The sequence below is a fragment of the Lonchura striata genome, chromosome 4 (assembly GCF_046129695.1).
Source record: "Lonchura striata isolate bLonStr1 chromosome 4, bLonStr1.mat, whole genome shotgun sequence".
Classification (NCBI taxonomy): Eukaryota; Metazoa; Chordata; class Aves; order Passeriformes; family Estrildidae; genus Lonchura; species Lonchura striata.
Genome location: NC_134606.1, coordinates 2,297,667 through 2,322,028, shown reverse-complemented (window position 1 = coordinate 2,322,028; position 24,362 = coordinate 2,297,667). Strand labels below are relative to the sequence as shown.

At 61.1% G+C, this 24,362-nt stretch overlaps 2 protein-coding genes across 3 annotated transcripts in view; one reads left to right on the top strand and one right to left on the bottom strand.

Moving 5' to 3' along the window:
- The first annotated feature begins 68 nt into the window (after window positions 1–68).
- AUP1 (AUP1 lipid droplet regulating VLDL assembly factor) lies at window positions 69–12,176 on the top strand. Of its 2 annotated transcripts, XM_077782684.1 has the most exons (15): window positions 69–181; window positions 466–603; window positions 1,032–1,182; window positions 3,693–3,880; window positions 3,994–4,066; window positions 6,051–6,124; window positions 6,792–6,858; window positions 7,871–7,976; window positions 8,089–8,235; window positions 8,371–8,531; window positions 8,680–8,768; window positions 11,131–11,260; window positions 11,335–11,429; window positions 11,513–11,662; window positions 11,851–12,176. In XM_077782684.1, the coding sequence occupies exons 1-15, from the start codon at window positions 132–134 to the stop codon at window positions 11,897–11,899; spliced, it is 1,668 nt and encodes a 555-aa protein (XP_077638810.1). In that variant the 5' UTR covers window positions 69–131; the 3' UTR covers window positions 11,900–12,176. The 2 variants fall into 2 exon arrangements, with proteins under 2 accessions (XP_077638810.1, XP_021382484.1); XM_021526809.1 differs by lacking the exons at window positions 11,131–11,260; window positions 11,335–11,429; window positions 11,513–11,662; window positions 11,851–12,176 and adding an exon at window positions 9,603–9,883.
- Window positions 12,177–12,410: 234 nt separating this feature from the next.
- The window catches only part of LOC110468737 (dedicator of cytokinesis protein 2), a 48,820-nt gene continuing 36,868 nt past the window's right edge, over window positions 12,411–24,362 (bottom strand). Inside the window, exons 29-53 of the mRNA XM_077782552.1 lie at window positions 22,247–22,345; window positions 22,064–22,158; window positions 21,835–21,913; window positions 21,655–21,755; window positions 21,465–21,523; window positions 21,162–21,310; window positions 20,906–20,991; window positions 19,873–20,029; window positions 19,502–19,542; window positions 19,228–19,318; window positions 19,025–19,144; window positions 18,406–18,495; window positions 18,190–18,294; window positions 17,465–17,606; window positions 17,217–17,298; window positions 17,029–17,113; window positions 16,745–16,831; window positions 15,925–16,101; window positions 15,711–15,794; window positions 15,475–15,612; window positions 15,081–15,166; window positions 14,561–14,711; window positions 14,159–14,267; window positions 13,662–13,795; window positions 12,411–13,581 (exon numbers count right to left, since the gene is read on the bottom strand). Coding sequence (XP_077638678.1) covers window positions 13,498–13,581; window positions 13,662–13,795; window positions 14,159–14,267; window positions 14,561–14,711; window positions 15,081–15,166; window positions 15,475–15,612; window positions 15,711–15,794; window positions 15,925–16,101; window positions 16,745–16,831; window positions 17,029–17,113; window positions 17,217–17,298; window positions 17,465–17,606; window positions 18,190–18,294; window positions 18,406–18,495; window positions 19,025–19,144; window positions 19,228–19,318; window positions 19,502–19,542; window positions 19,873–20,029; window positions 20,906–20,991; window positions 21,162–21,310; window positions 21,465–21,523; window positions 21,655–21,755; window positions 21,835–21,913; window positions 22,064–22,158; window positions 22,247–22,345 — 2,631 coding nt within the window. The 3' untranslated portion in view covers window positions 12,411–13,497. The remainder of the gene's footprint in view (window positions 13,582–13,661; window positions 13,796–14,158; window positions 14,268–14,560; window positions 14,712–15,080; window positions 15,167–15,474; window positions 15,613–15,710; window positions 15,795–15,924; window positions 16,102–16,744; window positions 16,832–17,028; window positions 17,114–17,216; window positions 17,299–17,464; window positions 17,607–18,189; window positions 18,295–18,405; window positions 18,496–19,024; window positions 19,145–19,227; window positions 19,319–19,501; window positions 19,543–19,872; window positions 20,030–20,905; window positions 20,992–21,161; window positions 21,311–21,464; window positions 21,524–21,654; window positions 21,756–21,834; window positions 21,914–22,063; window positions 22,159–22,246; window positions 22,346–24,362) is intronic.

Below are 24,362 nucleotides of genomic sequence, written 5' to 3'. Positions count from 1 at the left end.
GAGTGCTGCGGCGGTGCCGTGCGGACCAGGAAGGGGGCGCGCTCCCAGCGTGCCCCGCGCGGGCCGGGCGCGCGGCCGCGGGCAAGATGGCGGCGGGAGCGGGGCGGCCGTGAGGCGCCGGCACGGCGGGGATGGAACCGCCCGCGGCCCCGGGCCCCGAGCGGCTCTTCGACTCGCACCGGTAAGCGCCCGCCCGGCGCGGACTCCTGGGGGAGCCGCGCCAGAACTGAGGGAACGCTGGGCGGGGGTCGCGGGGCCAGCGGAGGGCGGGGGTGTCCCACCAAAGCCCCGTGGGGAAGGTCGGGGTGACCCGTGAGGGGAAGCGGGGAGGGTCCGGGGTGGTCCCGAAGTGGGATGGGAGATTTGCTGGGGGGGACCGCGCGGAGCGGCGGCCGCGGGGCGGGACCAGGGTGGGGATCGTCCCGGCCACGCTCAGGCGGCCCCGGCCGCTCCGTGTCCCTGCAGGCTCCCGACCGATGGGTTCCTGCTGCTGGCCCTGCTGCTCTACGCCCCCGTGGGGCTCTGCTTGCTCGTCTTGCGCGTCTTCATCGGCGTCCACGTCTTCCTGGTCAGCTGCGCCCTGCCCGACAGCGTCGTGCGCCGGTGGGTGACCTCGGGGTGCTGCCCGGGGTGGGTGTGGGGTGGTGGCAGGGCCGCCCCAGCCCCTGGGTGTCCCCAGCTGTGCGGGCTTGGCTCAGGGAAAGATCTGTGCCTTCAGGACTCCTTGTCTGCAGGAGCCTGGGAGGTGCTTCTTCTGCCAAGCCCAGAGCTGGCAGCCACCTCTGGAGTGCTCAGGGACTGGTTTGGAGCACGTGGATCAGCCTGGTCTGCTGCTGAGAAGCTCTGAGGGCGCTTGCTGCCCTCATCCCAGTCCCAGCCCCACACCAATTCCTGCACCAGACGGGTCATTCCATTTGGTGCCAGTGTCGTTTGTCCAGCCACCAGAATTCCTGGGTCTTTGCCTGTTGGACGTGTCACCTAGCAGTGTTTTGGAGGGCAGGACTCGAGGAAGATCCTTGTTCCCCTGGCAGGTTCATTGTCCGTGTGATGTGCTCCGTGCTGGGGTTGCTGGTGCGTCAGAGCGACCCTCGGCTGCGCGGGGCCGGCACCAGGGTCTTCATTGCCAACCATGTCACCCCCTTCGACCACAACGTCGTCAGCCTGCTCACCTCCTGCAACACGGTGAGGGCACGGCCGGGGCTCCTCCCCGAGGGCGGGGCACGGGCAGCTCTGCTCCATTCGGGGTTGCCGTGGTGTCAGGGAAGGCAGCTTAAAGCCCGCTCGGTGCCACGCCCTGCCATGGGCAGGGACACCTTTTACCAGCCCAGGTGGCTCCAAGCCCTGTCCAGCCTGGCCTTGGACACTTTCAGGGTTTCAGGGGGTAGCCACAGCTTCTCTGGGCAACCTCACCACTCTCACACCCATAAAATTTCCTCCTAATATCCAGTCCTAATTTTTCCTCTCTCAGTTGTACCCATTAATCTTTGTCCTGTCACTCCAGTTTCTGGCGCAGATTCCCTCTAGGCTCTTTCAGATCCTGGAAACTTTCATCTCCAGATCTGATTTATTAACTCAGGGTGTTAATCTTGAGGTGTTTCCTGTGGCTCAGTGTCACTCTTGGGCTCTGCGTGGAAAAGTGGAACAGGGTGAGGAGCAGCAGGAGCTGTTACATGTGGGGGTTGATTTTGGTGGAAGAATGGACAGATCCCAGCAGCTGCTTCCTTCTCTGCCCTTTTGGATGAGGGGACAGGGCTGGTTGTGGGGTTTCCCCCAGCACTGGGTGGGCAGTTTTGGGAGGTGCATTGTCATGGTTTGACACTGGCACAATGCCAGTGCCCCCATGAAAATGTGATCCCTACCTTGAATGCTGTGAAGTGGAATCTAGAATAGAGCAAAGCAGGCCCAAGCTTAATAACAGGAAAAAAACTTTATTAAACTACTACTACTAAAGAAAAGAGAAAACTAAAGAAGGGGGGAAAAAATCCACACAAAGATCAAATGAAAACCTTGCAAAACATTCCTCCCCCCACCACCCAACTCCAACAAACCACAGTGAGACACAATCTGGACCCCAATCAGGTTTCCACCCTCCAAGCAATCGATACTCAGTCCATCGAGGGAACAGAGTCTCTCCTGTGCCACAGACCCCCCCAAGAAACACAGCTCCACATCCTGTGTTTCCATGTCACACATGGCACCGCCCGGAGAAAAAGTTTGCCATGGTGACCCTTCTCCTTTCCATGCACAGTGCTCTCACCACCAATGCATGGATGGTCAGACTGCCTTTAGGATTTTTCCTTTCAAGGATGCCCTGCCAAGAGGGGAGAAAACAACAGTTCAGTTTTTCATTGTTTGGGACCACAGTCCCCCCCATTTTCCCCTGGGGCCGAGGGCTCAAGAACAGAGATCTTCTTCTCTTCTCTTTCCTTTCCAGGGCAAGGGGGCGCCACCACAAACCCCCTAACCTTTTCTCTGTTCACTCCACTTTTGTCTTTTTCTCAGCTGAAGCAGGTCTCTTGACTCACTGGCATCCTCCCAAAACACAGTCCTTCTTGACGGAGAAGATTTGGTTCAGGTTGTGGCTAACACGGAAAAGTCCAGCCAAAAGCCACTCCTTGTCCCCCTCCCATCCAGAATTCCTCCTTCCAACATCCCATCCCAGGGTCCAAGGTGTCCCTCTTCCTCTCTTTCAAACCGAGGAGGGGAAAGGAAAATTCACAAAGCTTTCATTTTCTCAAGAAAGGGTTAAAAGTCCGAACTCCCAGGATGGCTCGATGCCCGGACATCCAGCAACTCCCACACAACTGGGCACCTTGCAGCAGCTCCCCCCGCTCCTCCTTCCTTGCGGCTTTCTCTCTCCCTCTCGGGAGAGGAACTCTGGGGGGGGAAATGGAGACATCCCAGATTTCTTCCACCCTTCCATCTGCAGGGGCCAGCCCGGTTCCAGTCCTTTCACCACCCTTGGGGCTTTCGGCCTACCTTTCTCAGGCCATGGGCTTCCCCTCCCCCACCCAGCTCGTGGCTGGGCGGGGGAAGGTCTGCACTGCACGCTGACCGGAACCAAAGAGAGCGAGTTCCCCTGGGAATTCTGCTTTCAACCCCTCTGTGTTCTCAGAGGCGTGTCTACTTTCAATTGGTCAATATCTAAATTGACCCCTTCCTTCCGGAAAAAATTATCTTTCCGTGTCAAACCACGACAGCATGGAGGGTGCTCAGGGAGCTGTGTGTTGGTGGTGCCTGGGTAGTTCTGGCCTGTCTCTGCTGTCCTGTAAAATTCTTTGTGTGTGGAGTTGGTGAGTCAGCAGGGTCTGGGTGGCTCCTGTGTCCTGCACAGCCATTGATTTACCCCTGGCCTGGAGAGGGGGGACTCCTGGGAGCAGAGTGTGTCCTGCCAAGTGTGTCAGGGACAGCTGGAGAAAACACTAGGGACACAGGCAGCTGGGAGTGCATGTGTCTGGCAGGCAGGGCACAGTCTGAATGATGATTTGGAATCCATTTCCTGTGGAATTGGGGCTGAGGCCTGGCAGTTCTCAGCCACCGGTGCTGCCAACACTCTCAGTCCCAGAGGGGTTTTTGCTAACGAGCAGGCACTTTGTCACCTCTGTCACCTGGGAAGGTTGGCCTGGGGGGGCAGGAGGGCATGGAAGGGTGAGCAGGGCGGCATTTCCTCCTCACTCCTGTTCTCCCTGCAGCCTGCCCTGAGTGGTGCCCCAGGGTTCATCTGCTGGTCCCGGGGATTCATGGAGCTGGGAGTGACAGGCAGCCGTGCAGAGCTGGTGGATTCCCTGAAGGAATACTCGGCCCACCAGAGGAACCCACCACTGCTGCTGTTCCCAGAGGAGGCAGCCACCAACGGCAGGGCCGGGCTGCTCCGCTTCAGGTGAGGGACTGGGAATTCCTCCAGCAGGGTGTCTGGGAATGGCTCTGCTGTATTGTGACAAAATGGCTTTGGGTGGCTCAGGGATCATTCACTGCAGAATTCCTCCCTTCCAGCTCCTGGCCTTTCTCCATCCTGGATGAGGTCCAGCCCGTTGCCCTGCAGGTCCGGAGGCCGTTGGTGGCTGTGGTGAGTGGTGGGCACAGGGGCAGGGTGTAGGGTGGGTACAGCTTTTCTTTCTGCTTTGGAGTCTGTGGTGTGGCCTGGCCTCATGTCCTGGCACTCTAGAAGCAGCTGCTCAGGGCTAACACAGTTCCCAGTGGCTTCCCTGAGAGTTTGGCCAGTCAGGACTCCCCTGGTTACATCTGTTTGGTGGCCCAGCTGGCTGTCCCTCTGCCTCTGGCTTCCATGGCCAGAGTGCAGTCTGCTTTGCTTTTGGTGAGTTCTGTGCTGTGAAAGACCAGCTGCAGGCAATCCTCATGCCAAAGGTCATGCAGGGCTCTGGAGGCCCTGGTGCCCCTGGCACAGATACAGGACAGTGGTGCAGGAGCAGCCCCACACTGGGATAAAGTCCATGAGGGCAATGGCAGCACTGCCAAAGGCATTGCAGGGAAACTGCTCTCGGTGAGGCTTTGTTGAATTTCTTGTTTTGATATTGATTTTTTAATGATCTGGTGACTACAGAAAGCTGCCAGTCATGACTGTCACTTGTGGTGTTTCTGTGGGACACAGCAAAGGAGCCCCTGGCAGGGTGAGGAGTCACCTGGATGGGAACTGCAGGAATATTTGGCAGAGCTTTGGTCACCCCTGGCAGGCCAGGGGTGCTGAGACAGAGTTAAGGCAGGTCACAAGTGTAGGTGAAGGTGCAGTTTTCTAGCAGTAAGTTAAATTTTGAATGACTCCTCCAGAGAAGTGAGGAAGTTCTTCTGTTCTGGACAGTCTATAAGGAATATCTTATGCTTTTATGGGTTTGGTTCATTTGAGAAATTCTGGGATGTGTCAAGCTGTGTGTCTTTGTGTCTCTGTATCTCTTCCCTCGTGCATGTTAGGGAGAACAGCAGGTCTATGTGGAGGTGCTGGTTACAGTCACTTCCTGGCTCAAATTTTACCTTCAGAGTCTGAGCAGGACTTTGTGCTTCCTGCACATTGGCTGAGTAAATCCTGGTGGATTTCTGGGGTGATTTTAAGCTGGAAGTATTGGAGATGTGATATTTTGAATAGATTGATTGGTGTTTTATAAAAAGTTTTCTTATATAATTGTGTAATGTATATTAGGCACTGGGTTGGGCCAAACATCAAATTTGGGGTTAAGAGAGAATTTGCTCCAGCTCCAGTTGCATGGAGGGTGTTGTTCTGTGGCACAGGCAGTGCAACTGAAATCTGGCTGTGGGCATCACTTCAGGCATTTTGTGTTTAGGGTTCTGAGGATTACTTTATCCAGATGAGGCTTCTCTGTTCATCTTGTTTCTGGGCTTTCAGGGCTTTTCTCATTTGCAGCTCCTCTTCCCAGGCTGTGGGATAAACCAGGCATGAGCCTGTCTGAGAATCACAGAATTGTTCAGGAAATCCCTCTGGGCCCATCAAATCCCACCATTCCACAATGCCAAGGCCACCACTGACCATGTCCCCAAGTGCCACATCCACAGGGCTGTTAAATCCCCCCCAGAGGTGGGGACTTCCCCCTGCCCTGGGCAGCTGTGCCAGAGCTGAACAGCCCTTTCAAGGAGGAATTTTCCCAATATCCAGCCTCCCCTAGCACAACCTGAGGCTGTTTTATCTTGTGCTGTTCCCTGGGAGAGCGTACAGGAGGTGGGACATCACAGAAAGGCTGTTGCCACCAGAATGAGGGAGGATTGTTCTTGGTTCTGAGGAAGCATTAAGTAGGTTTTCAGACATTTTTGTAGCTTTCTGAAGGGACAGACTGAGGATACTGAGGAAAAGTCTTGCTGCTGTCTTAGTGGGAGGAAAGTTTTCACTGGGAGCAGTGAAAACTGGTGATGACCACTGAGGGTGAAGCTGCCCTGGGGCTTGCCCTGCTCGCACTGGCTTTGCTGTTCCCCCTTTCCCAATCCTCCAGCCACAGCTCAGGTGTGCTCTGCCCACCTCCTTCCCCAGTGGAACCTCGACCACCTCCTGTTCCATGGGTGGGCTCTCACTGTGCTCTCTTCCCCAGAGTGTGGCTGACTCCTCCTGGATCACAGAGCTGCTCTGGACCTTCTTTGTTCCCTTCACAGTTTATCAAGTAAGGTACTACGTCTCTCTCTTCCGTTTGGGGCAGGGTTGAGGGTGGGCAGGACTGTGGTGTCACCGTGGCACTGAGAGCTCCCTCCCTGGGTGCCTCAGCAGGGCTGGGCTTGGCACATCTGGGCCTGGCCGTGTCCAGCTTCTAATGTGGAGGGGGTTCCTGTTGGGGAAGGAGAGGAGTCTCAGTCGTTCCAGGTGTTTAGTTCAAGTTTCCAGGTGTTCTGCAGTGATTCTCTCCAGGCCTGTTCAGCTCAGTGTCCCTGTCTCTCCCTACAATCCCCTGGGAGTGGGGTGGTCCAAAGCCTGGGTGAGCCCAAGCTGGCTGAGTAGCTTTGCTGTAACGAGGGCAGTGAAAGAGACTGGGAATCAAATGTAGGGCTTGGTGTATTTCAGCCTTTCCCTGGTTCTGTCTGCCTAAATTCTGGGTGACCCGTTTCCCACTTCCATGTAAATGGCCACGGATCCTCATTAAGGCCTTTCTGGGAACTGCAGATCCCTCGTGTTACACTTGAGCTCCAGTTCTGCCTTCTGCCATGTCCTGGATTCGGGAGTGGGTGTTGGGCTTTGTGGGGTGAGCAGGGAGGTGGGGATGGCATGGCTGCCCCTGGCAGGGTGTCCCCAGGGGCTGCTGCCAGCAGGGCTGGCTCCATGAGCTGTTGTCCCCACGCAGGTGGATGCCGTCTGTCCCCAGACGAGCGGACGAGCGGAGTGAGGACTTTGCGCTCCGAGTTCAGGAGGTAGGAGGGTGGTGTGGGAGAGGGGCGTGTGGGACTGCTGCACTTCAGGGGTGGGCACAGAGGAGAGCAGGGTGCAGGCAGAGTTGCAGAGGGCATTTCTGGATATCTGTGTGTGCTGGGAGCTCTGGTACGTTGTTGGTTTTTTTGGGGTTTTTTTTGTTAAGGTCGGGATTGAAAGTGTTCGAGGTGCTATTTTGTGTTTAGACTTATATTTTGTTTTTATAAGTAGTGAATTTTGTAGTATTTTATTAATAAGCTATAAAATGGTTATGTATTTATTTTTATAAGTTTTATTTTTATTTTTAACTTAATTATTAACTACATGTGTTTTGTAATGTGGATTTTTTTGTTTAAATATAAAATACTACTTAAACTTATGAATAAGGACTAGTTTTTGTTTTAAAACTTTTATTTTGTTATATATATTATTATATTCTAAAACCAAGTTTTTTTACTACGTGGTGTTACACACTTCTAATCAAACTACACACTCATAATCTTAGTTCTATTATTTAATTTTAAAACCTTTTTCTACAGCCTCAGGTCAAATGCAGGGTTCTCTCAGGGGTTAAAAAGCACAGAAAGTCTAAAATTCTCAGCATCTAGGACTCAAACATTTCATGTTTATTGCCTTTTGCAAGAACTCAGTTATTTCATGGCCTATTTGCCACCCCACTTTGAGCCTTTCTGCAGTTGTCAGGACTCTTCCCATTGAGTCCAGACCTTTCACTCCCTTTTTATAATGCCACAAATCATACAAAGCACTTGTTTCTCCACTCTGCCCATACGTGCTGGGTACTTCCCAGCTCCAGACATCTCCTATCTCCTTGTCAGCCCGTTTTGGCAGGATGATATCGCTATTCCTGCTCCTTCTCGGGCTCTGGAGAGATCAGTTCCCAGCCCTCTTGCCCTCACCATGGCTCCATGTACCCCTGCCACGTTCCCCAGCCTGGAGGAGCTGCCTGGGCTGTGTGTGTTGTGTTTTAATGCGTGACTCCTCTGCATTCCCCAGCTCTTGGCCATGGAGCTGGGTGTGGTATCCACACGGATCACCGCTGCCGACAGGACCGAGCACATGAAGAGGCTGAGGCACACGGCACGGCTGCCCTTTGCCCCAGGTGGGGATCCTGCCTATGGAGCCTCTGCTTTCTGGGGGGACTCTGTCTGCTCTCAGTGACAGACTGCCCACTTTCAATCCCTCACCCTGTGCCCGCTGTCCTTTCTCTGCAGCCTTGAGCCAGCACCCGGCAGCCCGGCCCAGGGTGCCCCCCAGCCTGCCCGTGGGTGCTCCCGAGGACGTGCGGGTCGTGGCCATGGCACAGCAGGTCAAGGAGGTGCTGCCTCACGTGCCCTTGGAGGTCATCAAGACAGACCTGGGTGAGCAGGGACTTGGGGTGGCAGCAGGGACGTGGGAGCACCTTCTGTGGTCTGAAAGAGGAAACCTTGTCCCCGCTGCACTGGCACACGCTGGCAGCCAGGATGGAGCGTCCTGATCTCCCTTTGTCCCCACAGTCCAAACCAACTGTGTGGACACCACCATTGCCAACTTGCTGGAGGGGAGAGTTCCCTTCTTCCCTGAGAGCAAAGAGGCTGGAGACCTGCCTGCCCCATCTACCTCCCAGGCTGCAGCTGCTTCTGGCATCCAGGGCTCTGTGGCTGCGCCTTCTTCCAAGGTATTTTGGGGTTGTGTCTCCCTGCTCTGGTGGCTCATGTTCAGGACTAGCCAAGGGCATGGAGCCTGGCATGCCAGGTCCTTGCAGGGCCACCAAGGAGGCCCCTGCTTCATCTGTCTCCTGATGGCTCCTGTGCTTTCTCTTCTAGCCGGCTACAAAGCAGTTTGCAAAGTCCCCCGTGGAGCGTCACCTGTCCTTGCAGGAGAGGAAACGAGCCTTGTACGACTATGCCAGGAGGTGAGAGCCCCCCACGCCTCCCCGTGCCAGGGCCACACAAAATTTCCCCCTGCCCAAGCCCCCAGATCCTGGCCCCAGCAGCACCCGAGGTGCCCCAGGCACTGGGCTTTCCATGTCTGGCTGATGGGAGCCCCCGTGGGACTGGGTTTCTCTGGGGTGCCACTGGTGTGAGCAGGACATTCCTGTTTGGCACCAGGGACAGCTCCATTAATCCTTCTTGGTGTGAGGGCACAGGGAGTGAGTTTGAACTCTGTGCAGGGTTTTCATGAGGCAAATCCTGGCACAAGAGGCCGGTTGTGGTGTGTGGGTCTTGGTTTAGAAAGATACAGAAAATTGAGGATGTGTTTGAGGGGAAGTTGAGTGTGGCTGGGCTTGTTGGGCTATGGATGGCTGAGGTGGTGCTGAGGGAACCATCCTGTTAGGAAACCCTGACTGGGACACCTGGCAGGGACACAGAGATCCTGTGTGTTTTCTTGGGGACCATGAGCTGCTATGGGCAGCCTGGCAGCCCCTCGCTGCCCTCGCTTGGTCCAGCAGGATTGTCCCCAGCAGGGACTTGTCCCCGTGCCCCTCCCAGAGCAGCTCCTACTGCCTTCACCCGTTCCCCTGGGCTCCAGGTGAGCCTGGAACGAAACGGATCCGAGGGAGCACCTGGCCCGGGGGTGCTGCAGGGAGCACCTGGCCCGGGGGTGCTGCAGTGTCCCCGTGTCCCGGTCCCTTGTCCCGGTCCCTCGGAGCTGTGTCCTGGCCAGACGGGCGATCCCCGGGTGGGTTCACGGGAGGCTCCTCGGCTGGTCCCAGCCCCGCCGTGTCTGAGGCCGCTCTCTCCCGCAGGCGCTTCGCTGAGAAGCACGGAGCGGCAAGGGCCGGCGGCAGCCCCTGACCGGGCCGGTGGCAACCCCTGACCGGGCCGGTGGCAGCCCCTGACCGGAGCTCCGGGCCGGTGGCAACCCCTGACCGGATCTCCGGGCCGGTGGCAACCCCTGACCGGATCTCCGGGCCGGTGGCAGCCCCTGACCGGATCTCCGGTCCGGTCCGGTGTCACCGGGAGCGCGCGGGCGGGACGGGCGGGGCGGAGGCGCCCCCTAGCGGCGGAAATAAACGGCGGCAGCGTCCGGCGCGGCTCGGGCTGTGCGGGCACCGGGACGGGGGGGCGGGGCCAGCGGGACGGGGGGGCGGGGCCGGGCCGGCTCCGTGCGGGTCTGCACGCGCCGCAGCCGACGCTTGCTGGCGCGCCGCACGTAGGCGCCGCTTAAAGGGGCAACGCGGCGGGGCCGGCGCGGCCGGGCGAGCTGCGGCTCGCGGGCCCCAGCGGGCGGAGCCGGCGCCGCTTTAAGAAGAGACCGGCGCCCGGTGGTTTTATTTACATGGGGGCTCGCGGGCGTCACGTGACCGCCGGCGGCGGGGGCTGCGCGCGGAGCACCCGCGGGGCCATGGCGGGAACCGGCGACGACGGTGCGGGGGGACCCGGGACAGCGGGGAACCGGGGGTTTCGGGGCACCCAGGGGGTTGGGACAATGGGAAGCCCGGGCGGGTCGGGGCACCGCGAGGTTCGGGACAGTGGGGAGCCCGGGGGTGGAGGGGTTGACGTGCACACGTGGGGGTCTGGGTCACCGGGAGCCCCCGGTGGTTGGTGGGGAGCGGGTCGGTGGGGAGCCCAGGCGGGGTTTCTGGTGGGCTGACGCAGGAGCGCGGGGATCCTGGGCAGGCTGACGTGCACCGGGGGTTGGGTCAGTGGGGGCACCGGGGGCTGATGAGCACCGGGGGGACAGAGGCAGATGCGGGTCCCGGGGGTGCACAGGGCGTCCTGAGTCAGGGACTGCAGGCAGGAGTGCGGAGTGTGCTGGGGAGGGCTCCCAGCTGGGATGGGATGGAGTGCAGGGGTGGGCTGACGTGGGAGCGCGGGGATCCTGGGCAGGCTGACGTGCACCGGGGGTTGGGTCAGTGGGGGCACCGGGGGCTGATGAGCACCGCGGGGGCAGAGGCGGATGCGGGTCCCGGGGGTGCACAGGGCGTCCCGGGTCAGGGACTGCAGGCAGGGGTGTGGGCTGTACCGGGGAGGGCTCCCGGCTGGGATGGGATGAAGTGCAGGGGTGGGCTGGGGGCAGCGCAGGGGCTGACAGCCCCCCCAGGCTCCTGGGTGGAGCTGCGGTGTGGCCCAGGCTGCCCAGAGCCCGAGCCGGCGCCTTCGCCGTTCTCCTGCCACGCCGACGTGGAGCGGATGCTGCTGGAGGCCCAGCTGGAGACAGAGAGCAGTGACGGGTGAGTCCTGAGAGGGAGCCAGGCTCCAGAGCCCTGCTGAGCTGTGGCTGGTGCTGGGGGCCACAGGCTGGGCTCAGTGACTGAAGGTTTCTCTTTTCAGGGCCCTGCTCGTGCTGGGCTCCCCAGCCTGGGATGATGACAGAGCCAGCCATGGGAGTGATCAGCCAGGGGAGAGTGAGGTGCTGCCTGCACACAGCCAGCCCCAGCTAGGCTGTCCTTACCCCCGGCAGGTGAGGGAGCTGCCCCTGCCACTCCCTGCTGTGCCCCCAGGCCCTGCTCTGACCTGCCCTGTGTCTCTTTCCAGCGGGATGTGCCAGAGGAAGCCAAGTGGAGGCAGCGACGCCTGACAGCGTCCCTGGGCTGGGCCTGTACCCGCTGCCCTCGGTACCTGTCCCCAGAGTAAGTCCTGTGTCCCACCAGCACATCCTGCTGATCCCCATCCTGCTGTCCCCGTGTCCCTGTTAACCATGAACTTTTCCCAGGGAATTTGCCTTTGTGTGCTCCCCCCAGCCAGTGCTGTGGAGCCTGCAGGGAGGTGCAGTGGGGAGGAAGAAGAGACTTTTCAGTTCAGAGCTGCTGCTGCTCTTCATCCCCTCACTCCTGCTCAGCCACCTGCTGACCTTGGGGCTGGGGTGAGTGTCTGTGGGTCTCACCATGGGGCTGGGGGAGGAGGGAACACCCCTGAATTTGTGCTGCTCATCCTTGGGTGCACCACAGCTCCCAGCAGCTGCAGTGGTCTTGCTGCCATCTCCCCTTGCTCCTGGCTTGCTGGAGCCCAGCACCCTGTACCAGTGCCTCACAGTCCCTCTCTCCAATGCAGGATCTACATTGGGAAGCGCCTGGCAGCCTCCTCGGCCAGCCCTCTGTGAGGAGCTGGGCAGGCAGCACCCGCTGCTCCGCTGGGAATGCGGGGAGAGCCCAGCCCCGGCGCCCCGTGCTCATGAGGCGCCTCCTCCCCGTGTCTGTCCCTCAGCCCTGCCTCGGGGGCTGATCCCGCTCTCCCTGTAGAACGGAACCTGCTGATGGCAGCTCCCAGCTGCAGGCAGCCCCTGCCCTCCCCAGCCCCCGGTTACGGGTCCAGGTCCCCCTGTAACAGACTGTAAATACAACCGAGCCCACGTGAATAAAGAGCCCTGTGCCAGCTCAGGGGTTGACCAGCGAGTCCCCTCCCTGTGTCCGGGAGCACAGCCTGGCTTGGGAAGTGACCATTGGGCTTCCCTGCTGCAGGAGGGTGAGTTCCTGTGCTTTGGGGTGGTGCCAGCCCTGGCTGTGCTGTGGGCAAGCAGGGCTGGGTGCTGGGGCTCACATGGGTGCTCAGCTGTAGGGAGCGCTGGGCTCCAGGATGGTTTAGGTGAATGGAGATGAGAGATCTCTGAAAGCTGCTGTTAGAATATCAGGTTTATTAGGGATGGAGAAAAGTCCTGCTTGGAGCTGCCAGATGCAGCAGGGTGAGGGGAGAGATAAGAGGATGCTCTAGGAGAGGGTGGAGGTCCTATGAGGGGGAAGTTCCAAGAGAGGGGAAGTTCAAAGGGGAGTGGAAGTTCCAAGAGGGCGTTTGGCCCCTCGGAGACCCCTTATCAGGGGGCTTCAAGGTGGGCTGGAACAAGACTTGGGCCAATGGGGTCACAGACACCTGATGTTTCAGGGGAGGGTTACAGGTGTGTGGTGAACTATACATTTTGGGGGGTGAGATGGAACAGTCCATTTGACTTTTGGACTTATCTGTAGGTAAGGGTATTGTCCAGTCAGTAGGGAGGATTGTTTTCATCCTGGCTGTATTATTATGAATAATTATATTTATCCATCCTTCCCAACACTCAGCCCCACGCAGGTGCTCATTTGATGTGTTTGCCCTTTATTAGCCATGGCTGCAGTGCAGAGGTGGGAGCTGAGCGTGGCATGGCCAGTCAGGGCAGTGACACCTGCCTGGTGCAGGTGGCAGGTGTGGGCAGGAGAGGTGGCACTGCAGAGCATGAGGCTGCCAGGGCCCTTGTACACACCTGGCTGGCTCCTGTGCAGTTCAGCTCAGGAATGGGTCCTGGTGCTGCAGGACGGGGTGGGCAGCCAAGGGATGGGAACAGGAATCACACAGGAATGCCACTGGGGAAGTCACTGGCTCCCTGGCATTGGCACAGACCATGGGCAGCTCAGGTGGAGGGAGGGATGTCCTCATGGCTGGGAGGTGCTGCATGTCTGGGGAGCTCAGCGTAGCTCCAGAGGCATAGGAAACATCCAGGGCCAGGTGGTTCCCAGCCCAGGAGGGGACACCAGGAGGGTGGCAATAGCCAGAGCTGGTGGGACACAGGGTGGCAGTGCCTGGTGCACACAGGGAGCCTGCTCTGGGTGGCAGTGCTGCAAGAGGTGCTCCAGCAGGTGAGAATCAAGCAGGGCTGTGAGTCCAGCAGCGGGCTGGGCACAGGGGCACTCTGGGCAGGGTGCAGACAGTGCAGCTGCATGTGGCAGCGGGTCAGAGCTGTGACAGTCGCTTGGACTTGGGTGGCGGCAGTGGCGGCGACTTGAGGCTTCTGTTCCCATCTGGGGACGGGGACGCCTGTGAGCCGAGAGGGACGTGAGGGGTGGTGGGACTGGGGACCAGCCAGTGCCTCCCCTCCAATTCCCCTTCTCCAGTACCTTCCCTGGGGCTGCAGCGTCGCTCTGCTCCAGGAACGTCTCGTACACCGCGGGGCTGAACTTGCGGGGCAGGGGTGGGAGCTTGCTGGCGCTTTTCACGCGGCCACCAAAGCCGGTGGGAGACGGGGACGAGCCTGTGCAGGCAGGAGAGGAGAGATGGAGGCTCAGCCAGCCTGAGGGTGCATAGGGCCCATCAGCGTCCCCAGGGCTGTCGGGGCCAGCGATTCTGCCTAGGGGAGTGTGGCAGTGCTGGGCAGAGGTGCCAGGGTATGTGAACCCAGCAACGAGCTGGCTCCCACCAGGAACAACTCCTGGCACCAAGTCCAGGATCAATGGCTGCAGCCCCACAGGGAGTGTTCAGCAGGGAACGTGCCTGTGCTCCCACTCTGTGCCACCACGAGGGGGTGAAGGGACCTGCCCTGGGGGCGGTGTGGGAGGGCACAGCCCTGCTCGTGGGGCTGTAGGGACTCTCAGCAAGGTGGCCTGGCAGGTTGTACCTGCAGCACTGGGCTGAGCACCAGCAGCAGATAGGCTTGGCGGGGGCTGTTTCCTCTCGGCACTCAGGGTGCTCTCGCTCACGTTGCAGGAGAGTCTCCACTTCTCATCCTGGGGCACAAAAGCAAGGTTCAGCACCTCAGAGGGGCCAGGCTGGATGGCAAACCCTGCCCCTCCAGCCCTCTGCCCTCCCTGCAGCAGGGGCTGCCACCAGCCTCTCGAGGGGTCCCATCCAGGCTGGGGGCTGGTGCTGCAGGCAGGGCCAGGGGCTCTGGGTGCAGCAGGATACCCAGGGAATGTGAGCAGGGCCCCAGGGCTGGTGCTGCAGGCAGGGCCAGGGGCTCTGGGTGCAGCAGGATACCCAGGGAATGTGAGCAGGGCCCCAGGGCTGTGCTGAGCATCACCTTAGGCTCTGGCAGCTCCGAGATGGACTGGCGGGAGTCCTGCCGCCGGGAGCTGAAGATGGAGCTGGCACGGTTCTCCCTGCGCTCGTTCCTGTGGTCCTCGCTCTCAGAGGGGCGACGGGCAGCCTTTGGGGTCGGGGGTGCCTCCGTGCTGTGGGGTGACTGGGACAGGTGAGGGGCAGCAGGGGGAAGAGGGGCAGGGCTATGCCATGGACCAGCTGGAGCATCACTGGGAGCGGCTGCACTCGCTCAGGCATCAGCACCAGCCACAGCAGAGCTCAGCAGGGGAGGTTTGGGGGACAAGAATGGATGGCTCAGGTGACAGCAGTGTCCAGGGGAGCCTCGGGGCTGCACATGGGGTGTCTCCTTGACCCCCACAGGGACAGGGCTGAGATGCACTTGGCTTAAAGGGAAAGTGGAAGGGCAGAGGACTGGGGAGGTGGAAGAAAAGCACCTGGGCCAGAGTGAGGAAGGCTCAGCTGAGGGGGATGAAAGGGGACAACCACCACTCCCCACTTGCCTGGCTCCAGCGTGGCTCAGCTGGTCCCAGTCGGGTACCCAGGCTATGGACCGGGGTCGGCCACTCCGCCGGTCCTCAAAGAACATCTGAGAGACAGCCAGGAGGGATGAGAGGGGAGACCCTCCCCAGTCCTTCCCTGGACTCAGCCAGGGCCATCAGTGCCCTCTGACCACTCCTGCTTCTGCGCCAGTGCCAGCCACCCCCCAGCAGTGCTGTGCCTCCTCCTGAGGCAGGCAGGGACCCTGAGGTCCCCCATGGCAATCTCCTCACCCTCTTCCCACTCCCTGCTGCCCCACATCTACATTGGCTTGTCCAGTGTCACCGCCACGGTGCCAGGCAGTGCCTGTGACCCCCCCAGCCGTGCCCACCCCATGCCCACCACCGTGGCACTCACCATCTCTCGCACCCCGTACTGACTCTCCACTTTGGCCCGCAGCTGCTCGAAGCACTGCTCCATGCGCTCGTGGAAGGGCCGCAGGTCCTCTGTCACCTTCTGCCCGTGGATCCGGATGCCCTCTGCCAGCAGCGGGATCTGGGGGACAACGGGGACTCGTGGGGCTCCCTGGCACGGGGAGGGACGGCGGACAAAGGGGGCAGCTGTCCCTGCCCGAGGGATGCTGCATTTGGTACCTGCCAGGCGATCAGGTCCTTCAGCTTCTCAATCTTCCCCGTGTCCTCAGGGTGCTCCTGCATGTAGAGCTCCTGGAAAAAAGCCTGCAACGACCCTCCTCAGTCCCACTGCCCGGCTGGCCCAGCCCCACACAGGCTGGGGATGGCAGAGCAGTGCCAGCCCTAGTGCTGGGTGTGCCCAGCTGTGCCCACTACAACCTCTGTGCATCCTCACCTTCTCATACTTGGTGAAGCCACCCATGACTGCGGGGTCCACGATGCCGTTGAGCAGCATGGAGAGAGGGTTGATGGGCAGGCTGGAGTCGTTCTGGTGCCGGTTGATCTCACTCATGATTTTCTCGTTGGTTTTCATCATGGTCTCAATGGCGTTTTCCAGCGGGGAGATGATGATCTGTGTGTGCAGGGAGGGGTCAGTGCTGCCCTTCCTCGTTAAGGCTGGCAGGGTGGGCTCTCCCCAGCCTGGCAGGAGGGACCCCTGGGGGCTGCACATCTCACCCCATGAAGCCCCTCAGACCCCTGGCACAGTGTGCCTGGGGCTGAGTGAGAGCTCCTGGGGATGTTCTGGCCATGCTGGTCCCTGCTCCCAGCACAGAGTCAATCCCATGGGCACAGGAGACCTGGGTAACCACTGGTGTCGCTTTGGGGGTGCAGCTGTGCCGCAGCGGGGTGCACAGCCTGAACACCATGGCAGACACACGTGCAGCACTCATGCAGCTGTACGTCCTTGTGCCTGCAGCATCCTGTGACAACCCACCAGGGCACATCACATCTCCACTGCCGTGGCTCCTGAGACTCCCTGCGTGCTGGCCAAGCACCCACCTCTGACAAAGGAGCAAAGCCCACACACAGAGCAGTGGCAGAAGTTGCTGACACCCCTCCAGTGCCTCTGCTGCTCCTCACACGCTGTCCCTGCTGCCCACGGAGCATGGCACAGGCAGGACACGTTTCCCCATCCTCAGCTCGAGCTCCTGGCAAGGCTGGAGCATCCACCAGGATCCTGAGAGGGCCCTGCTGTCCCCCAGCCCCCTCCTCACCGTTTCAGTGGAGGTGACAACGAACCAGCGCAGGATGCCAGGCAGGGGATAGGCTGTCCTGAAGGTTGTCCGCTCAATCCACATGTTCTGGGGGAAGAGCAGCAGTCACTCCCCGCCCTTCTCCCATCACCCTGCGTCACCCCTGGCTGCCCCATGGCATGGGGGGCTCCCACCTCCATGGGCACAGGACTACCACCTTCCCCATCCCAGGAGCAGGGATTCCCCCATCTCTCCTTGCAGGACCCCCCAAGCTGAGGGTCCTGGCAGCTCCTCCCAGCACTCACTGCAAATTCATTGTCGGGGTCGTTCGGGCCCCTCTTGAAAGGCCGTGAGTAGCTGAACCTCTGGACGTGATTGGCTTTGTAGAAGCTGTGGGGAGGGAAAGGGCAGAAATGGGAGAGGATCCCCACTGTGTCCCAGCCACCCACACCCACAGGGAGCAGAACAGGGCCTCCCTGTGCTGGACACTCACTTGGTGATCTGCTCCGGGATGCTCCGGCCCTTGAGCCGCACCTTGGCTTCCTCTGCCGGCTGCACGGTGAAGCACTGGATGTCTGTGGGAGTGAAGGAGCCACGGGCACACACTGGGAAAGGGGCTCCAGAGCCCTGAAAGGTGAACCCCAGGGGTACAGAGAGGCATTTAAGGAATTCCCACATGGAGAGTGATAGACAGAGTCCAAGCCACGCTCCCAGCCCTGTCCCTGTGCACACGGAGGATACACTGCCCTGGGGAGTGGGTGATGTCCTGGCCAGGGGGAGATGTGCTCTTCAGCTTCTCAGCATTGGGGAAGGGGCTCAGCAGCTGCATCTCGAAGTCCTCACGCCGCTCGTACTCCTTGCCCCGGTAGATGAAGACCTTGTTCTGCAGGGTAGGAAGGTGACAGCTCATCCCTGTGCCACAGAGCAGGGCCAGCGTGTCCCAGAGCACTGGGGTGCTGGTGCTGATAAGGCTGAGCCCCCTGCCAAGCAGGAGACACCTGCATCCAGAAAAATACACCTGCATCCAGAAAAATACACCTGCATCCAGAAACAATACACCTCCATCCAGAAAAGTACACCTCCATCCAGAAAAATACACCTCCATCCAGAAAAAAATTTCTCCTTAAATCCAGCAACTAGAGGAAAAAAGAAGGTGGCACATGGAGAATCAGGACTGGTGCCAGCGAAGCAACATCACTGAGGACAACTCCTGTGTGACAAATTTGGTGGCTTCTAAAAGGGTGTGGCAGCGTGGGTGGATGGGGGGAGAGTGACTGGACTTGTGCAAACCATCTGACCTTGGGATGTCCCCTGGCTGGGACAGATGCTGGGTAAGGAACAGGCTGGATGATGACACTCAGAGAGAGCTGTGATCCACACCTCCACATCCAGGTGGAGACCGGTGAGGGGTGGGGCTCCTTAGGAATCGAGGTGGCAGCTGTGGGGCTGCTCCTGGTCCTGCTTACCCGGAGGAAGGTGGGGAAGCCCTGCCCGTAATATCCCACGGCAAAGTAGTCCGGGCTGGGCCGCAGCACCTTCAGGATCTTCTCATAGAACTTGGCTTCTCGTTGCTGCAGAGGAGAGGGGCAGGATGAGGACATGATGGAGCCTTGCGGACCCCCCTATCCCCCCCAACTCATCCTGCCCTGCCAGCAGCACCCCCAGCCCAGCCGGGCACCCACCAGGATGTCGCTCAGCATCTCGTAGTCGAACACGTGGTTCTCGTACTGCTCCGCCAGCTCCTTGCAGATGTGGATGGCTTCCTCCCACATCTGGAGGAGAGAAGGGCCAGGACAGACCCCCCCCAGTACAGGGTGAACTGGGGAAGGGGGCACCAGGGACTTTGTGGGGGCACCTGCACCCCTTCCCCCTGTAGGAGGGGGAGAGGGCTCTCCCGTGGGGACTGGTGGTCCAGTGGGCAGCAGAAGAACTTGGCTTCCCCCCCCATCTCCAGCCCTGGAGCCCCCCAGGTGACCCCACCAAGCCTTTGTCCAGAGACGTCCAAGCTGTCAGCCCCTGGCAGTACAAGGACTGGGCTGGGATGTGATGGGACAGGAATTGGATAGGAATGGGGTGAGGGACAGTGGCTGTGGGATGAACCATCCAACCCAGGCTCACTGCAGGGCAGCTCCAACCCTTCTGCAGCAGTGGGGAATCAGGGGCTGTGCTAAGAATGGGATCTGGGAGCTTGAAATAGGGGACAGCGAAGGCAAGGGGGCCAGGCTTGCCCTAAGCCAGCCCAGCTCCCTCCAGTAGCCTCCAGAGGCTGCAGGGTCTGCAAGGACAGGTGGCCACACTCACCTTGCCCTGGTCGAAGTATTCGATGATCTGGTTGTACAGAGCCTCCTTCAGCTGGCGTTGGGTGTGCAAGTGGAGGCCGTGGGGGCCTGGCACGGGGGCTGCATTTGACTCCTCTGACCACTGCAGAAGGGAGCAGGGACCTGTCACACCCAGCCAACAGGGCTGCCCGCTCCTGCCAGCCCCCTCGAGCCCCCCGTGCCCACCGTGAGCAGCCGGGCGTGCAGCAGCAGCGTGTAGGCTCCCTCCGTGTAGTTCTCGTAGCTGATGTGCAGGTCCTTCAGCTTGTACAGGTACCTGGGAGTGACAGAGCCGTGGGTGGGGAGTGACAATCTCACGTGTGGGGCACGACACTTAGCAGAGCTTGGGCACAGAGCAGCATCACCCTGCCCCTCAGGCCACTCTGCCAAGCCCATCCCGCTGGGGGTGCTCAGGACCCCCCGCCCCAGGTGCTGCCAGCATTCCCAGGGCTGTGCTCACCTGATGTACATGGCCTGGCGGTCAATCTCCTTGTAGAAGTTCTGTGGAAAGGCAGACCAGGCTGTTGGAGTGGCCCCAGGAGTGGCACATGGCACAGCCCCCCACGCTGCCACCCTCCGGGTCGTGGTGCTGCCAGGACTGTCCCCACACGGGGCTGGGGTTGGCCCTGCAGAGCTGCACGGTGTCTCCCGAGAGATGCCAGCTCTGGCACCATGTGGCTCTGCTGTGCCAGGAGGAGATGCAGGGCCAAGCCCTGCCAGCCCTGGGGACCTGGGGAAGCATGGGAACAAGCCCTGGTTGTCCCAGGGAGATGGGGACACGCGGATGAGCCCTGCCAGCCTCAGGGAGGTGGACAAAGCTCAAGTGCTCACCAGGAGGTTGACGGTGCAGCTCATGCTGTAAGTCTTGTTCTCGTCATTCATGACAGCCCGGTAGTCCAGGAGCCTCTCCAGGAGCTCGCTCACCAGCCTCACAAAGTCCTCTCCAGGCTTGGCCAGCTCGGGGTGGCTCTGGCAGCAGCTCAGCAGGCTGGGGAAGAGAGGGGAGACCACAGGTCCCAGTGCACAGCCAGCTCTGCAGTGCTCCCAACACTGCCCTGCTCAGCACCAAAGGGCAGCGACAAAGCCTGGGAGGAGCAGGGGCATCACCTGGGACAGAGGCAATTCCTGGGGCAGGGGCATCACCTGAGGCCGGGGCATCCCCTGAGACAGGGGCAATTCCTGGGGCAGAGAAAACCCCTGAGGCAGGGGCATCACCTGGGGCAGGGGCAATTCTCGGGGCAGAAATAACACCTGGGGTAGGGGCATCACCTGAGGCAGGGGCAATTCCTGGGGTAGAAATAACACCTGAGGCAGAGATAACACCTGGGGCAGAGATAACATCTGGGGCATGGGTAATTCCTAGGACTGGGGTAATTCCTGGGGCAGGGGCATCACCTGAGGCATAGGGTAGTTCCGGGGACCCGGGTGTCACCAGGGACAGGAGCATGACCTGCAGCAGAGGTAACGCCTGGGGCAGGGGCATCACCTGAGGCAGGGGCAATTCCTGGGGCAGGGATAACACTTGGGGCAGAGATAACACCTGGGGCAGAGGCATCACCTGAGGCAGGGGCAATTCCTGGGGCAGGGGCATCACCTGAGGCATAGAATAGTTCCGGGGACAGGGGTGTCACCAGGGGCAGGAGCATCACCTGCAGCAGAGGTAACGCCTGGGGCTGGCTGGGGCAGCAGAGATGCGCAGGGGCACACGATGGTGCTCAGGCACCAGCCTTCCTCCTCGCTGCTCCCTTTCCCCCGTGGCACACTCTGGCCGAGCGTGAGGAGGAGTGGGATGGCAAGGGAATGGTGACAGCAAAGGGTCGTGTCCCCGGCGGAAAGGTGGCAGGGGCACACTCTGCACACTCACATGCTCTTGAAAAGCTGCATGTACTGCTCGTCCCCCCGGCCGCCCTCCACCTCGCTGTCCAGCCTGCGCAGGATCTCATCCTCAAACTGCAGAGGGGATGAAGGTGGGCTGAGCTTGGAGCAGCCCCTCCCCAGAGACCATCCTAAAGAGACGGTTCCCGTCCCCGCTCCCAGGACACGCCACTCCCCTGCTGTGGGTGGTTCCCACAACATCCCACAACATCCCCCACACCCCCAGGAGCAGCCTCGGCCCTCACCCGGCTGAAGCTCCCGGTGAGCCGGTGCTCGCAGAGCATCATGTCGAAGAAGATGGGGATGGTGGACTTGCGCAGCTCCAGCTCCGGCACCAGCGTCATCTCCAGGATGGGACCCACCATCCCCGGGATAAACTCGATCTTGCGCTGGCCTGGGAGGACAGGGAGGGCTGGGGGGCAGATCCACACCCATGCAGGCTCCCATGCCCAAACCAGCAAAACCCTGCTCCCCACACCCACTCTGGGGATGGTGCTGATGGACATGAGCCCACAGAGACCCAAAAATCTCGGCACACCGTGGCTCACCGAGGTTGTACCACATATCCCGGATGGACGCTCCGATCGTGGCTCTCATGTCCCCATACCTGCCGGGACACAGGGCAGTCAGCAGCGCTCTGCAGCCCCGGGTGTGCACAGCCCAGCTGGCTCATCCCAAAATCCCTGACCTCGGGGCACGGAAATGAGGCGTGGCTGCCCGGGCGGGGTGGGGACTCACTTGGCCAGGATAGCGTTGCGTTTGGCCGGGGAGAAATTCTCCAGCTGCAGGGAGTCCTGGGTGAGGAAAGCCACGGCCAGGTGGAAATAGTTGTTCCAAAGCTGCAGCGGAAGCACAGGGATGAGTGCCAGGCTGGGGACCCACCTGGCCTGAAGCAGGACTGAGGCAGTGCCCACCCACCTGCAGCTCGAAGTCGCTGTCGCTCAGGAACATCTCGGTTAAGGTCGTGGCGAACTGGTTGATGGCACGTAGGAACTCCCTGGGGCGAGTGAGCACGGCCACTGAGTGAGGGCGGCACTGCCCAGCCTGGTGTGCCCACCTTGCTGCCCACCTCAGTGCAGCCAGACACTGTCCAGCACATCACTCCTGCATGTCACACCCACCCCAGCCTCCCCCCGTGGTCCCTCACCGGTTCTGCACCATGTTCATCACCACCCAGTCACCGGGATACACCGTCTTCCCAATCAGGTCCTTGAAAAGGATGAAAGTCTCCATGAGGAAGTCCTGCAAGGGAGGGAGAGATGTCAGTGCCCTCCGGGGGATGCTGTGAGGGAGGTGCTGGTGCCCCGTGTTGCCGCGGGGCAGCACTCACCATCAGCTCAGGCCGGGAGGGGAAGGCCTGGATGTAGGTGCTGTAGTGGTCCTTGTCCATCTGGCTCAGGATGGTGGCCATGCAGGCTACGTAGTGGCTCTGGGGGACAGGAGCTGCTCAGGCCCTGCTGGGTCCTGCAGCTGCACCATGGAACAGGACACTGGCCTTGTTCCGCGGTTCATAACCCAGAACCCAAACTTGCCTTGAGGTCTGTTCACTCCCACCCTCCCTTGTCCCTTCTTCTCCAGCTCCCCAGACCTCCTGGCCCCTTCATGTGCAGCTCCCAGACTCTGTATCCCACACCAGGGATGGGATGGCTCCTGCATCCACCAGGATGCCAGGGGGATGCATGTTTATTTACAGAGGGGCACTGAAGCACTTCTGCCATTTTTGAGACAATTTAAGGCCAACTGTGGATATAAGACATTTTGAAAATGGCAAGCAGGCTCCTTCTGGAGTCTCTCCGGTGAAGAGTCCCAAACGGAGCCCTTAGCTCCACTCCAGGAGGCTCCAAGCTTTGTAGCAAGACAAGTGGAATGTGCACAAGCAGGACGCTGCCCCAAAGCTGTTCCAGAGACACATCCGAGGCTGAATGCTGCCCAAAAGCTGTCCCAGAGACACATCCGAGGCTGCGAACTGCGGGAAAGTGCAGCTCTTCCTGGGGTAAGAGCATCTCCTGGCATGCTCAGGAGGAGTGACGGCCCTGCCGCGGCTCGGTGACACTGATGGAGCTTCGTGGGTGGCTTCAGGTGCCAACCCATCCTCAGAGACTGCCGTGCCGTGAGCCCTGTGAGGGCAGCACCGGGCGCTGGGCACCGCTGCCCACCCCGGGTGCCCCTGGCACCTTCCAGCCCTGGCAGGTCCGGCGCTGCCGGAGCTCCCTCCCGGATTCCGGCGCAGACGGAGCCCCGCTGCAGCCTCAGGAAAAACTCTGCCAACCACACGCAGACCAAAGCGGACTGGCCGGGGAGGGATGTGACTGCCGCTGGTGACCGAGGGCTCAGCTTCGCACCACCGGGAGCTCCTCGGGATGGGGCGTAGCAACGAGCGCCCACGGCCAGCCCTGGCTACGAAGGGTTTTCTGGCTCTGCGAGGGAATTTCAGGGAATTCTCCTGAGCAAAGCAAACGGATCAAACCCCAGCAGCTCCCGCTCCTTCGGGAATCCACGTGGTCCCGCGGCCGCCCCGCCGAGCGCTGCCCCGCGCAGCAGCAGCGGCACCGGGGCGCGCAGACATCGCCCTCCCGGTGCCGGGACCGCGGCTCCTCCCGGGCTCCGCGGCTCGGCTCCCGGGCGCGCAGCCCATGGCGGGGCTCCGCCCCCCGCCCCGCTCCGCCCCCGCCGGCTCCGCCCCGGTACCGGCGGGCGCGCGCCGCCCCGCCCCGCCCCGCCGAGCCCCGCGCCCGCCGCTGCCGGACCCGCGCCGCCGCCGCCGCCGCCGCCGAGCACCAGGTACCGGGCGGGATGGGGAGCAGGCTCGGCCGGGGAGCGGGGCGGCGGCCGGACCGGTGCCGCGGGCATCGGCCCTGTGGCGCCGGCCGGTACCGGGACCCCGGGCGGCCCCGCGGCCGGGGCGTGGGAACCCCGGGGCCAGGAGCGGCGACACGCTGCGGGGAGCCCCGAAACCGGGACTGCGCGGCGGTGCTGAGAGCCCCGGGGGCGCGGCAGCGGTGCGGGTACCCTCGGCCCGCGGGATGCGCGGGGGCCGGCGGGACCGGGGCGAGGAGCCGAGCTGGGCTGGCGAGGGGGATCCTCGGTGTCCCCGGATCCCCGGGAGTCGCGGCACCTCCCTGTGCTCCACTCCTTTACTCCTGGCCAGCAGAAGCTGCCCGGGGAACGGCGGGAGGCACGGGGACGGTGGCACCGAGCATCCTACGGCAGGCACCGTGCACCGGGCACCCCGCACCGAGCTCCCTGCGCCGGGCATCCCGCACCGAGGTGGCCACCGGCTACCGTGACGGGGGTCTCTGGGGGATACAACCGTGCCGGAGCGGTGGCACGGTGTGTAGCCTGCGGAGGTGCATCTATGGTGGGAGCTGCTGTGTCAGGGGGACCGGAGACCCCCACGCCGTGCCGCGGTGCCGCAGCCTCGCCCTGTCCGCCCCGGCCCCCGCCGC

Excerpts from the sequence above, each read along its gene's own strand:
- AUP1 (XM_077782684.1), top strand. The coding sequence starts at position 132 with ATGGAACCGCCCGCGGCCCCGGGCCCCGAGCGGCTCTTCGACTCGCAC. Across the intron at positions 1,183-3,692 it reads TGCTCACCTCCTGCAACACG|CCTGCCCTGAGTGGTGCCCC; the intron begins GTGAGGGCACGG and ends TTCTCCCTGCAG. Across the intron at positions 3,881-3,993 it reads GCCGGGCTGCTCCGCTTCAG|CTCCTGGCCTTTCTCCATCC; the intron begins GTGAGGGACTGG and ends CCTCCCTTCCAG.